Source organism: Tachypleus tridentatus, chromosome 2 (genome assembly GCF_004210375.1).
Source record: "Tachypleus tridentatus isolate NWPU-2018 chromosome 2, ASM421037v1, whole genome shotgun sequence".
NCBI classification, from domain to species: Eukaryota; Metazoa; Arthropoda; class Merostomata; order Xiphosura; family Limulidae; genus Tachypleus; species Tachypleus tridentatus.
The window spans coordinates 11,587,932-11,604,221 of NC_134826.1; the positions used below are offsets into that span (position 1 = coordinate 11,587,932).

Here is a 16,290-nt window from a genome sequence, read left to right on the forward strand (position 1 = left end):
GAGTAGATTGTATAGTTACTAATATATTACATGAGTAGATTGTATAGTCACCAATATATTACATAAGTAGATTGTATAGTCACTAATATATTACATGAGTAGATTGTATAGTCACTAATATATTACATAAGTAGATTGTATAATCATTAACATATTACATAAGTAGATTGTATAGTCACTAATATATTACATGAGTAGATTGTATAGTCACTAATATATTACATAAGTAGATTGTATAGTCACTAATATATTACATAAGTAGATTGTATAGTCACTATTATAATACATGAGTAGATTGTATAGTCACTAATATATTACATAAGTAGATTGTATAGTCACTAATATATTACATAAGTAGATTGTATAGTCACTAATATATTACATAACTAGATTGTATAGTCACTATTATATTACATAAGTAGATTGTATAGTCACTAATATATTACATGAGTAGATTGTATAGTCACTAATATATTACATAAGTAGATTGTATAGTCACTATTATATTACATAAGTAGATTGTATAGTCACTAATATATTACATGAGTAGATTGTATAATCATTAACATATTACATAAGTAGATTGTATAGTCACTATTATATTACATGAGTAGATTGTATAGTCACTATTATAATACATGAGTAGATTGTATAGCCACTGATATATTACATAAGTAGATTGTATAGTCATTATTATATTACATAAGTAGATTGTATAGTCACTAATATATTACATGAGTAGATTGTATAGTCACTAATATATTACATAAGTAGATTGTATAGTCACTAATATATTACATAAGTAGATTGTATAGTCACTATTATATTACATAAGTAGATTGTATAGTCACTAATATATTACATAAGTAGATTGTATAGTCACTAATATATTACATGAGTAGATTGTATAATCATTAACATATTACATAAGTAGATTGTATAGTCACTATTATATTACATGAGTAGATTGTATAGTCACTAATATATTACATAAGTAGATTGTATAGTCACCAATATATTACATAAGTAGATTGTATAGTCACTAATATATTACATAAGTAGATTGTATAGTCACTAATATATTACATAAGTCGATTGTATAGTTACTAATATATTACATGAGTAGATTGTATAGTCACTAATATATTACATAAGTAGATTGTATAGTCACTATTATAATACATGAGTAGATTGTATAGTCACTAATATATTACATAAGTAGATTGTATAGTCACTATTATATTACATAAGTAGATTGTATAGTCACTAATATATTACATGAGTAGATTGTATAGTCATTAATATATTACATAAGTAGATTGTATAGTCACTATTATATTACATAAGTAGATTGTATAGTCACTAATATATTACATGAGTAGATTGTATAATCATTAACATATTACATAAGTAGATTGTATAGTCACTATTATATTACATGAGTAGATTGTATAGTCACTATTATAATACATGAGTAGATTGTATAGCCACTAATATATTACATAAGTAGATTGTATAGTCACTATTATATTACATAAGTAGATTGTATAGTCACTAATATATTACATGAGTAGATTGTATAGTCACTAATATATTACATGAGTAGATTGTATAGTCATTAATATATTACATAAGTAGATTGTATAGTCACTATTATATTACATAAGTAGATTGTATAGTCACTAATATATTACATGAGTAGATTGTATAATCATTAACATATTACATAAGTAGATTGTATAGTCACTATTATATTACATGAGTAGATTGTATAGTCACTATTATAATACATGAGTAGATTGTATAGCCACTAATATATTACATAAGTAGATTGTATAGTCACTATTATATTACATAAGTAGATTGTATAGTCACTAATATATTACATGAGTAGATTGTATAGTCATTAATATATTACATAAGTAGATTGTATAGTCACTATTATATTACATAAGTAGATTGTATAGTCACTAATATATTACATGAGTAGATTGTATAATCATTAACATATTACATAAGTAGATTGTATAGTCACTATTATATTACATGAGTAGATTGTATAGTCACTATTATAATACATGAGTAGATTGTATAGCCACTGATATATTACATAAGTAGATTGTATAGTCACTATTATATTACATAAGTAGATTGTATAGTCACTAATATATTACATGAGTAGATTGTATAGTCACTAATATATTACATAAGTAGATTGTATAGTCACTATTATATTACATAAGTAGATTGTATAGTCACTAATATATTACATAAGTAGATTGTATAGTCACTAATATATTACATGAGTAGATTGTATAATCATTAACATATTACATAAGTAGATTGTATAGTCACTATTATATTACATAAGTAGATTGTATAGTCACCAATATATTACATAAGTAGATTGTATAATCATTAACATATTACATAAGTAGATTGTATAGTCACTAATATATTACATAAGTAGATTGTATAGTCATTAACATATTACATAAGTAGATTGTACAGTCACTAATATATTACATGAGTAGTTTGTACAGTCAGTCACCAAGTGTTTTTCTAGCATCCAGTTTCCAATCATTTTACAATCAAATCAAAGAGTACTGGATTAAGTAATTGAAGAAGATTCAGTGTTGATAGTGACAGTTGTTATGTGTATTAAGTTAATCGATCAATCAGTAAGAAAATTCTGTAAGTAAAGTTATTTGTAAGTTAGGTGTGTTATTATTGTATTTCGTGTTCAAACTTTGTTTGCAAACGTTGACCTATAATTTGAGTCAAAATGCATTTAACTTATAGCGCACGTTATAGAAGAAATAAATAAATTAACTGTTATTAAATGCATAAACATTATTTTTATCAAATAATCTAAACGAACCAGATGATACATTACAGGAATAATAATAGAATATTCTATTAGGCTTTACATGCTTGCTGTCAACGGCATAAATATCCCCTGTGGCGAAAGATACGAATCCGAAACTACAGCTGTTCAGTTTCTTGATATATCTGTCTTATTTAAGTCGCTGAGATGATTTGTAGCGTCGCATAACACGACATTGGAAGGCAAGTTTGTCATTTTTCACCTAAGACAAATTTGACCACTTGAAGTCCAATATAGTGGAGGAAACAGACCGTGCGTCTTGTTACGTCAGTGCCAGTCCACTGGAAGGTAATAGAGCTTTGTACGAAACAAGCTAAGACGACATGGTAGTGTTCACCCTTCGTATATTAATTATTCTGAACTTATTTTAATATTGTTATTTAGTCAGTTCCATACGAAGACTTATAAATTGAATATTTTGTTTTGAATTTTGTTCTCAGATTCGCATGGTGAAATTTCTAGTTATTTTCGTCTTTCATCACGGCTAAATAACGTCAAGTCCTAAGATATGTCTTGATAAACGTGTTTCTAATGTCGTATTATTTGTCTTCTTAGCGGTATGTATAAAGAAAAGATATATCGAGAATCTCAAGACATTTTAATTTTTTAACTTACTATAAGTGACGTCAAGGTTTATTGTAATTCCCTGGGTGCGAGTGTATGTTGTCGTCAGAAAAACGTTCTGGCTCAACAAAAGAGGTCTTTCCACTCGATGTTTTTTTTTTTTTTTTCTTCTATTCCACTTCTCTTCACGTTGTGGGACATGGTTTATATGACAGTATTTAGATAACCTACCAGTAGCGTGGAAAACTACAGTGAGGTCACGTGCTTAAAATTTGGCCAAATCGTACCGGATGGGCAGAACAGAGACACAAGTGACCTGTAACTAATCCAGTGAAAGGAACTGCCACTCCTGCGCCACCTATATCAGAACGTCAAGTGTTCACAGTACTACAGATCGCTAACACGCATATATTTATTCATGGCACGCGCACTTACAATAATCGACTCTCTTGTAGTGAAAGTAGCTTAACTACACGTATAACAAAGACAGCAACAATGATTTATTGTAGCTTAACTACACGTATAACAAAGACAGCAACAATGATTTATTGTAGCTTAACTACACGTATAACAAAGACAGCAACAATGATTTATTGTAGCTTAACTACACGTATAACAAAGACAGCAACAATGATTTATTGACAGAAACATGAATCATTTGTTGGCGTATGTTCATAACTATTTAACATAGTATATAAAGTTTGCTGTAACTTACGTCAAGCTAACGTTGTTTCTTTTCCCTTTGTCTTAAGTATCTTCACCCCATACATTAGGGGTAAAACACTAGACTTCCTCTGAAATAAGGATTTCAAGAACCATCCCTAAACCTCATATAGACACAAGGTAACTGTAGTAACTCGTAAAAGTATTACTGTAAAGATGTAGCAACTCATACAACCATTACTGTAAAGATGTAGTAACTCATGCAACCATTACTGTAAAGATGTAGTAACTCATGCAACCATTACTGTAAAGATGTAGTAACTCATGCAAACATTACTGTAAAGATGTAGTAACTCATACAACCATTACTGTAAAGATGTAGTAACTCATACAACCATTACTGTAAAGATGTAGTAACTCATGCAACCATCACTGTAAAGATGTAGTAACTCATACAACCATTACTGTAAAGATGTAGTAACTCATGCAACCATTGCTGTAAAGATGTAGTAAGTCGTAACATTATTATTTCATCTGCATCACTTCTAATTCTGGGTTCGTATCTGTTATCACTGTAACGTTGTTCTCTTTCTAAAGAACCAAAGTACCTTTAAAATATGACCTTGTTGGCAATTCGACCGTGGGAAGTTTCACATTGTGTTATTTTCCGTACGTTATACTTGTTACTAATTTCTCCTACTTGGACTAAAACTTGTTGTGTATGGAAGTAAACTATAATAATTTCTAAGAAATTTAGATTCATAATTTTTCAGTTCATGATCACAGGTTTAGGGTAAGTGTCGGGTTATCTAAACCCCCCTCCTCCCCCACAGTCGGGAAGTTTACGATGAACAGGGTCACTTGATAATTGGAAAATGATCGTGAGACAGCTGCCTGAAGTCGTGACGCCTTTGGTTGACTCTTTCCTAAACAATAAGATACCTGGCGGGCATGTTGGTTAAAAGGAATCTGAAGTGATATTTAGTTGGTTTGTTGTTATACCGACCACGAGAAGCAACTTTCATAGTTTCTTTCACTCTTTGTTTGGTGTGGTATTAAAAAAAAAACAGTTCACTAGTGTCAGCACCACACATAGTAGACATGTTTATCTTGGAGTGTCAGCATCACACATAGTAAACATGTTTATCTTGGAGTGTCAGCATCACACATAGGAGACATGTTTATCTTGGAGTGTCAGCATCACACATAGTAGACATGTTTATCTTGGAGTTTCAGCATCACACATAGTAGACATGTTTATCTTGGAGTGTCAGCATCACACATAGTAAACATGATTGTCTTGGAGTGTCAGCACCACACATAGTAGACATGTTTATCTTGGAGTGTCAGCATCACACATAGTAGACATGTTTATCTTGGAGTGTCAGCATCACACATAGTAAACATGTTTGTCTTGGAGTGTCAGCATCACACATAGTAAACATGTTTATCTTGGAGTGTCAGCATCACACATAGTAGACATGTTTATCTTGGAGTTTCAGCATCACACATAGTAAACATGTTTCTCTTGGAGTGTCAGCATCACACATAGTAGACATGTTTATCTTGGAGTGTCAGCATCACACATAGTAAACATGATTGTCTTGGAGTGTCAGCACCACACATAGTAGACATGTTTATCTTGGAGTTTCAGCATCACACATAATAAACATGTTTGTCTTGGAGTGTCAGCATCACACATAGTAGACATGTTTGTCTTAGAGTGTCAGCATCACACATAGTAGACATGTTTGTCTTGGAGTGTCAGCATCACACATAGTAAACATGTTTGTCTTGGACTGTCAGCATCACACTTAGCAAACATGTTTGTTTTGAAATAAAAGAAATTATGAGTTCCATGTTTGTGTAACTGAACTGTTCTTGTTAAAAGTATACGGACTTGCAATGCTAAAAAACAAGTTTTGATATCAGTGTTGGACACAGCACAGTTACCCATTGTGTAACTTTGTGTTTATTAAAAACAAACAATCCATATATGTTGTTGTTTAATATATATTAATTTAGTGAACATTTGTAACATTTTCTTAACCAAGCAGATAATGTTTAAACATGCTGCTTTGGAAGATGGTTGGTTTGTGAGAAATAATGGATTAATAAACATAAACAGACGACGTAACTCCGATATAGTTAGACAAACATAAACAGACGACGTAACTCCGATATAGTTAGACAGTTTAAATTACTAACCTTCAAAAACTTAATTAAAAACAAGATATTTTAGGATTAAGTGAAAGTAACATTGTGAGGATCGCGATATAAATATTACTGTGTATTAGTGTAAGTGTATGTTTAATCAATGATGTGTTTATACAACGATAGTGTAAGTGTATGTTTAACCAAAGATGTGTTTAAACAGCTATAGTGTAAGTGTATGTTTAATCAATAATGTGTTTATACAATGATAGTGTAAGTGTATGTTTAATCAATGATGTATTCATACAATGATATTGTAAGTGTATGTTTAATCAATGATGTGTTTATACAACGATAGTGTAAGTGTATGTTTAATTAATGATGTGTTTATACAACGATAGTGTAAGTGTATGTTTAATCAATGATGTGTTTGTACAACGATATTGTAAGTGTATGTTTAACCAATGATGTGTTTGTACAACATTAGTGTAAGTGTATGTTTAACCAATGATGTGTTTGTACAACATTAGTGAAAGTGTATGTTTAACCATTACACAAAACATTTTACTTCCATTTAAACTATAACTGTAAATGTGTAAATGTTTAAACAAATGTACACAAAAACCACTGTTTGTTTGTTTGTATTTCACTTAGTAAAATGTTATATGAAAGAACATTTTAAAAATTCTATTCGTTATGTAAACATGGTTAAACATAAATCTGCAAACTCAGTTACACTTGAATTATATATGGTTATTATTTCATTTACACATAGTTGTATCTCGTTATTTTAATACAATATAAGTAAATGTATTTAATTAGTTTGTTCCGTCTAATATTGTTAATATATTAAGCACGAGTTGAAACTATCAACCTTACCCCAAGTAAGATCACGTGCTTCTTTCTTTTGATAGATTCATCACCGTGCACGTTGTATTTCAATGTCAAGTTTTACGCATCTGACCCGTGCAAGTTGGTAGAAGAAACCACAAGGTAAAACGTTCCGGAATGATTTGTTTCTGTTTTATTGTTTCGCTTTCTAGAATCTGAAACGTAACTAAAACTCTGAAATTCTAGAACGTGAAGTTTGAACTTTATTAAATCATTATTTAGTTTCAGATTTCCTTATTTAGTTAAACAAGAGGTCTGGACAGTTCTCAGTTTTTTCATTGCCCTATATGGACATAGGAGCTCCATATTGAAAATGTCTGTATGTCTTAGTAATAGCTTCTTTGATCGACCACAATTTTTTTCCCCAAAAGAATTAGCTTTCTAACATTACTCAGAGGGTGAACAATCTTTAAATAACAAGAGACGTGTTTCAATATCTATTATTTCCTTCCTTATGCCAGTTGGTTTTATTTTTATTTGATGAAACTTGATGGACTGCTTGTAGATTGTATTGTACGGTTACTATGTTTGTTTGTTGTTCTTTTACGTTGTTTTATTTACATTACTAGCAGTTCCAATCATTTAGGTGACAAGACTTTTTTACTTGTTTGTTTATATATTACTTTCTTCGTACTGTAAATTCAGAAGCACAAGATGAAAGTAATTTGGAAGATAAATAGTCACTTGTTCATAGGCGTCCATTGTTAGCCTGCATGGTTGTACTGTTGTTAGAATAAAACCGAAACGTGCTTGTTTTACAGAATGGTTGCACCCAGTCTGTGTCTTGTAAAAAATTAGCATTTTATCACCAATCTAGTTTAATTGTTAAGCTTGTTTCTTTTGCCTTTGAGGGCACTTAACTTTCAAGTATTGACAAGAATTGTCAAGCACCTTTACAATTGAAAAAATAAACTCGACAAGAACAGAAAAAAATATCTTCTATCTAATTATTAAAAATTTTTGAGCTATTAAGTAGCTTTTATTGTGAATTAGGTAAAAAAACGGTTCTTACAAATGTGTCGAACAAAGTTTAGGAATTTCCACTTATTGTTTGTTAGTACAGACTTTTCTTGAAACACTGTTAGTAATTTTCTAGATGAATAAAAAGCAAACAGAAACATCTGTTTCTGCATAGTTGTAAGAATTTTTTAGATGTAATTAATTTGGTTTGCACGCGAGAGTAATTTAACACCCATCAAAGTAAATCTCTCCCAACCTCTAATTAAGTAATCCTTGTCATAACACGTTTCTCAGTGCAAAGCCTAGTAAGCTACACCGAACAACCAATCATTGGAAGGTAACCTGTGATATCAACTAATTTTATTGATAATTGTTACTTTAAACATCAGGTCCCCAAAGTAATAATATGATTCAATTATTAACTCTACTACTACTTTGTGCTGCGGAAGAATATGGAACTAGTCTTAGTACTGTGTCTTCATCCTCCAAAAATCGCTTCAAGGTTCTTTACTGATAATGTCCAATTCAAATAGTACCTGACCATCCCACTATACATTAATACTTACTTTCCGTAGTGCGTCAATAATAAGCTGATGGACTTACAAAATATTCAGCTGATTCTTGCAGCAGAGATAAACCATTGTTCCTGACGAGAAACCCACTTGAAATAAAAATATATCTCAAAACTGCTGGTATGGGTATTAGCACTTTTATTGATAAGCAGAGAACAACGTTTCGACCCTCCTAGGTCATCATCAGGTTAACAAAGAGAGTTTGCGAGTGACCGTTGCCGGACACATGTCTTAGGGACGAGTATAAACGGGTACAGGGGTTGTAGGGGCGTTGCAGTTGGATATTAGGTTATTGATTAGTATAGGTATAAAGGTTTTCATTTATATTGGTTTAATTTTGGTTTTAGTTGCTGTAAGGGCCTGGCATGGCCAAGCGCGTAAGGCGTGCGACTCGTAATTCGAGGGTCGCGGGTTCGCGCCCGTGTCGCGCTAAACATGTTCGCCCTCCCAGCCGTGGGGGCGTATAATGATACGGTCAATCCCACTATTCGTTGGTAAAAGAGTAGCCCAAGAGTTGGCGGTGGGTGGTGATGACTAGCTGCCTTCCCTCTAGTCTTACACTGCTAAATTAGGGATGGCTAGCACAGATAGCCCTCGAGTAGCTTTGTGCGAAAAAAACAAATAAAACAATTAGTTGCTGTATAAGTAGGGCCTCTTTGATTTTACGTTTGTTTATATTTGTTTCCCGACTTAGTATCTGGGTGTTTTCTATGGTTACGTTGTGTTTATTTGATTTGCAGTGTTCAAAAACGTGTGAAAGTGTTCGTTTTTTTTTTCAATCTAGTTTTCATTTTTGTGCTTGTTTCTCCAATATAGAAGTCGTGGCAGTTATCACATTGTATTTTATAAATAATGTTGGTGTTGTGTTTGTCAGTGTAGTTTTTACATAGTATAGACCTTAGTTTTGTGCCTGATTTTTGAATAAATTTGGTGTTTACTGGAATGTCAGTTACCTGTCTTTGATGAACGTTATTTGTGTCCATCGTGTATAAAACCACATGAGTCTTCAGTTCTGAAGAAATAACTCTAGTTCAAGGTCATCAGAATCGAACTGACCAGGAAAGAAAATATTGGCTGACCTAATGAGAGAAGTTCCTCAATATCAGACCAGAATAGAAATTATTGAACAAATAACCATGTATTTCAAGGTTCCTACAATCGAAGTTCCTCAATATCAGACTATTGAATAAGTAACCTTGTATTTCAAGGTTCCTACAATCGAAGTTCCTCAATATCAGATTATTAAACAAGTAACCTTGTATTTCAAGGTTCCTACAATCGAAGTTCCTCAATATCAGACTATTGAACAAGTAACCTTGTATTTCAAGGTTCCACCAGAATGCTGGATAATTGGTATCAAGCTGTTCACCTACATATCACAACTGATAATATCGGGAAAATGACCACATGAAACAAACGTCCTAAAATCGAATCAAAACAAAGAATATTTAATGTCCAGCCGTCGCAACAAATGAATGAATAACTGTTTTATTCTGTTTTTTAACACAATTACCAATATATTAAATTATTAAACTTTTGCCATGTTTTATACAATTATATGTAGAAACAGGTTTTGTATAACAATTTATTTAAAATTTAGTTTGCTTTGAATCACTATAAAAATATATGGTTGAATCTTGTAATCATTAGCGGAAAACATCAGTAACTTTTGTCAAATCGTTTTGGTACGATTTATAATTTTTTGTGTTTACACAAACTAAGTTGATAAATTTAATATAATAATAATTTTACTCCAACATTTCATAAATTTAAAATTGAGTTTTAATAACTCCTATTTTCACTCGTACTTTTGCTCTGGTTCGGTGTTACAAATCCATGACTATATGATATTTAACACGCTCTTGAATCAGGGCTTTATATAAGTGACAATCCATCTGTTCTTGGATTAAGGACATTGGTGTCCATATGGAGGATGGGGATTAAGAGAGCACTTAATCCCCTGGAAGATGAGAAACACAATGGGGATTAAGAGAGCACTTAATCCCCCTGGAAGATGAGAAACAAATTCATCATATGTGTTTAAAGTTACTAGTTTCTATTCGCTCACAATTCCACATTATTTATTAAACTTAATTTGTAGTTCTAATAAAACCCACCAGGGTTGTCAGCAGTTTACTTAAAACCTCCAGATATCTACCCTGTAGCTAATTGTTATAAGACGTCGCTACCACGGTCACCTCGCGGATACTGGACATGGGAGTTTTCATTAACGTCATCAAAGAGATTGTCCATTCTCTTAACCGTAATGGTAAAATTTTGAAGGTGGGTCCATCGTCCCTTGATACTGACTTTGCCCCTTCCCTCTGGAGAAACATCTGCGGACGCCCAGTATGTTGGCGGCGAGAACCGTTGATTGATTGCCTTCCATCAGGTCACTTCAGAATTATAATCTGTCTAACGTGGTCGTTTAGTGACCAGGTCAAACTTGACAAATAAGAACTTGGAAAGCTGTATAATTATAATTATAACAACGTAAAGGTGCTAACACTAATCCGCATTAACACTACTAAAATGTAAAGGTACTGTCCTTATTATCCGAGAAGTAAACAAAGAAAGTTCATTTGATTTACTGGTTTGTTGTTTAACATTTTATGATTTCTCAACGATCCCGATTGATAAAACTTATTGATAAAAGACACATCTATGATATTTCTGCTGTGTTTAAACAAACAATATATACGAAACTCCTCGAGTCACTATATAATAATGGTTAACATTAATTTAAGGCACATAAAACCTCCACCTGTATGTCTGTTCTACTGTACATACACCACTTAGCCAATTCTAAAAGCGACCTCGTACAGTGACTTTATGCATGTATTCGCCCTGCAAGTTACTTCTCAGCTCCAAGTTTACAGTTCCCAACCAACAATGATGTACTAATACCACAACAGTATAAAAGATAGAGAAATTCAATTATAAATATTCAAGTCATAACCCTTAACTTACAAAACCATTTTATTAACATCTGTAAACAAACCTCTGTAGACTATACATCCATTTTAGTAACATCTGTAAACAAATCTCTGTAAACTATACATTAAATTACTCTGCATTTAGAGATTATCTCCCTGGAAAGATTTTACCGCGAAATGTATTTATTCATTATTTCAATTCAACAGGACAAGTTTCCAGTGTGAAATGTTGTAGAGACATAATATTTCAGTTGGAGTACAACAAGACAAGTTTTCAGTGAGAAATGTTGTATAGACATAATATTTCAGTTGAAGTACAACAAGACAAGTTTTCAGTGTGAAATGTTGTAGAGACATAATATTTCAGTTGGAGTACAACAAGACAAGTTTCCGATGTGAAATGTTATAGAGACATAATATTTCAGTTGGAGTACAACAAGACAAGTTTTCAGTGTGAAATATTGTAGAGACATAATATTTCAGTTGAAGTACAACAAGACAAGTTTCCAGTGTGAAATGTTGTAGAGACATAATATTTCAGTTGGAGTACAACAAGACAAGTTTTCAGTGTGAAATGTTGTAGAGACATAATATTTCAGTTGAAGTACAACAAGACAAGTTTCCAGTGTGAAATGTTGTAGAGACATAATATTTCAGTTGGAGTACAACAAGACAAGTTTCAGTGAGAAATGTTGTATAGACATAATATTTCAGTTGGAGTACAACAAGACAAGTTTCCAGTGTGAAATGTTGTAGAGACATAATATTTCAGTTGAAGTACAACAAGACAAGTTTTCAGTGTGAAATGTTGTAGAGACATAATATTTCAGTTGAGTACAACAAGACAAGTTTCCGACGTGAAATGTTGTAGAGACATAATATTTCAGTTGGAGTACAACAAGACAAGTTTCCGATATGAAATGTTGTAGAACATAATATTTCAGTTGGAGTACAACAAGACAAGTTTCCGATATGAAATGTTGTAGAGACATAATATTTCAGTTGAAGTACAACAAGACAAGTTTCCAGTGTGAAATGTTGTAGAGACATAATATTTCAGTTGGAGTACAACAAGACAAGTTTCAGTGAGAAATGTTGTAGAGACATAATATTTCAGTTGGAGTACAACAAGACAAGTTTCCAGTGTGAAATGTTGTAGAGACATAATATTTCAGTTGAAGTACAACAAGACAAGTTTTCGGTGTGAAATGTTGTAGAGACATAATATTTCAGTTGGAGTACAACAAGACAAGTTTCCGATGTGAAATGTTGTAGAGACATAATATTTCAGTTGGAGTACAACAAGACAAGTTTCCGATATGAAATGTTGTAGAGACATAATATTTCAGTTGAAGTACAACAAGACAAGTTTCCAGTGTGAAATGTTGTAGAGACATAATATTTCAGTTGGAGTACAACAAGACAAGTTTCCGATGTGAAATGTTGTAAAGACATAATATTTCAGTTGGAGTACAACAAGACAAGTTTCCGACGTGAAATGTTGTAGTGACATAATATTTCAGTTGGAGTACAACAAGACAAGTTTTCAGTGTGAAATGTTGTAGAGACATAATATTTCAGTTGAAGTACAACAAGACAAGTTTCCAGTGTGAAATGTTGTAGAGACATAATATTTCAGTTGAAGTACAACAAGACAAGTTTTCAGTGTGAAATGTTGTAGAGACATAATATTTCAGTTGGAGTACAACAAGACAAGTTTCCGACGTGAAATGTTGCAGAGACATAATATTTCAGTTGAAGTACAACAAGACAAGTTTTCAGTGTGAAATGTTGTAGAGACATAATATTTCAGTTGAAGTACAACAAGACGAGTTTTCAGTGTGAAATGTTGTAGAGACATAATACTTCAGTTGAAGTACAACAAGACAAGTTTCCAGTGTGAAATGTTGTAGAGACATAATATTTCAGTTGGAGTACAACAAGACAAGTTTTCAGTGTGAAATGTTGTATAGACATAATATTTCAGTTGGAGTACAACAAGACAAGTTTCCAGTGTGAAATGTTGTAGAGACATAATATTTCAGTTGGGTACAACAAGACAAGTTTTCAGTGAGAAATGTTGTAGAGACATAATATTTCAGTTGAAGTACAACAAGACAAGTTTTCAGTGTGAAATGTTGTAGAGACATAATATTTCAGTTGAAGTACAACAAGACAAGTTTCCAGTGTGAAATGTTGTAGAGGACATAATATTTCAGTTGAAGTACAACAAGACAAGTTTTCAGTGTGAAATGTTGTAGAGAGATAATATTTCAGTTGAAGTACAACAAGACGAGTTTTCAGTGTGAAATATTGTAGAGACAAAGTATTTCAGTTGAGTACAACAAGACAAGTTTCCGATGTGAAATGTTGTAGAGACATAATATTTTAGTTGGAGCACAACAAGACGAGTTTCAGTGTGAAATGTTGTGGAGACATAATACTTCAGTTGAAGTACAACAAGGCAGAGTTTTCAATGTGAAATGTTGTAGAGACATAATATTTCAGTTGGAGTACAACAAGACAAGTTTCAGTGTGTGAAATGTTGTAGAGACATAATATTTCAGTTGAGTACAACAAGGCGAGTTTCCAGTGTGAAATGTTGTAGAGACATAATATTTCAGTTGGAATACAACAAGGCGAGTTCCAGTGTGAAATGTTGTAGAGACATAATATTTAAGTTGGAGTACAACAAGGCGAGTTTTCAGTGTGAAATGTTGTAGAGACATAATATTTCAGTTGAAGTACAACAAGGCGAGTTTCCAGTGTGAAATGTTGTAGAGACATAATATTTCAGTTGGAGTACAACAAGGGGAGTTTTCAGTGTGAAATGTTGTAGAGACATAATATTTCAGTTGGAGTACAACAAGACAAGTTTCCAGTGTGAAATGTTGTAGAGACATAATATTTCAGTTGGAGTACAACAAGCAGTTTCCAGTGTGAAATGTTGTAGAGACATAATATTTCAGTTGGAATACAACAAGGCGAGTTTCCAGTGTGAAATGTTGTAGAGACATAATATTTAAAGTTGGGGTACAACAAGGCGAGTTTTTCAGTGTGAAATGTTGTAGAGACATAATATTTCAGTTGAGTACAACAAGAGGCGAGTTTCCAATGTGAAATGTTGTAGAGACATAATATTTCAGTTGGAGTACAACAAGACGAGTTTTCAGTGTGAAATGTAGTGGAAGGTTTTATTCAGAGAACAGACTGTACTTAATTATACATATTTAAATTAGAAAGGTTAATTTTTTCCTCCAGTTACAATAGATTTTATTATATACTTTCTTAATGATTCGCCTTTTTTCCTCAGGATAATCAAGTTAGGGTATCACAGAAACTCCAAGGCGCAGTGCAATTTTACCTTGTAAATTGTTTCAATCGTAATTAATCTTATCATATGGAAGCCAGAAATTAGTAAACATAAAATAAGCTATAATTATTGCTCAAGTGAAGAATTAAAAGATATTATCAAACCATCAATTAAAACTGTGTTTTTTCGGTATTTTTTTTTCACTGTCCGTAGCCACAGCGGGTACAAGGTGTGGATTTTTTTAATTCCGTGACTCAGGGTACACTACACCACAGGGTGTTAACACGTGTTTAGGTTTATATATACTTGTGATCGAGGATCGTGGAGTAAGTCGGCAATAAAATAAGACTTCAGTAAAGCGCTCGTGCTGTGCTAATTGATAACATACATACACATAGGGGCGACAGACAAGTACACACGATTTGAAACGAAAACATCCATATACTATTTTCATGGTTTAACATATTTTTTGTGCGTGTGTTTATGCTATTAAACAAAATGTCCCATTTATTTATGAATTTGTTATTATTATCATGTATGATACGTCCTCCGGTGAATTAGCGATAAATATTCGAAATCACAACCCCAAAATCCAGGATATTCCGCACGGTGTCTGTAGTGTAGCTTTGCACTAACCCAGAGAAATAGCACTTGTGGCTTTGCAAGAAAATACTTCCGGTCGTATATATATCCTGCTGTTGAATATACTTAACGTTCGGTTTAGTATAACTCTGTTTTAAGAAAGCATATTTTCTGTTAGAGCCGGTTAATTACTGAGCTAGATTAACAAAACCATTTTGTAAAGCGACCACGTACATATATTTTTTTTAAAATTGCGAAAATACTGTTAGCGCATATGTGAATCTTCAATAACCTACGGGACTTATTAAAAACCACCTTGTATCTCACCCGTCGGCAAGGGTTGGGCACTGACCGACCTTAGAAAGTCGTCAGGACGGCGACTGACAAATGAACCTGTTGTTACCACTTAAGGCCATTTACCGCTGCAGGGAGTATTGGAATGTTTAATTGTTTATCAGAACCAAATGATAAGCAAATTGTCTTGTTTATGACTGAAGAACTACATAATTTATATCAAGTACGAATTTAAACACAGAAAACCAGTTTTGCCTCAACCTTTCGCCCCATTCACTGTTCTAAAGTTAAACCATAGTTTGCTTCGTTTTTTTTTTTATTTATTTAATCACTACATGTTTGGGTCAAATTTTTCAAACATCTTAAACAGTTTTCATTGTCTTCTTTCACGATAAATATTAATTCAATTTTACGTATTTGATAAAATATTTTTGTTTTGGGTGTTAGGTCTATTCTTTTATTGAAAGGCATTAT

At 32.3% G+C, this 16,290-nt stretch overlaps 1 protein-coding gene across 1 annotated transcript in view; it reads left to right on the forward strand.

The window, feature by feature from the left end:
- Nucleotides 1-7,265, forward strand: part of LOC143240704 (uncharacterized) — a 98,114-nt gene extending 90,849 nt beyond the window's left edge. The window contains exon 10 of the mRNA XM_076483602.1: nt 7,183-7,265. Within this exon, the coding sequence (XP_076339717.1) occupies nt 7,183-7,265 (83 nt within the window). The remainder of the gene's footprint in view (nt 1-7,182) is intronic.
- Nucleotides 7,266-16,290: the final 9,025 nt, after the last annotated feature.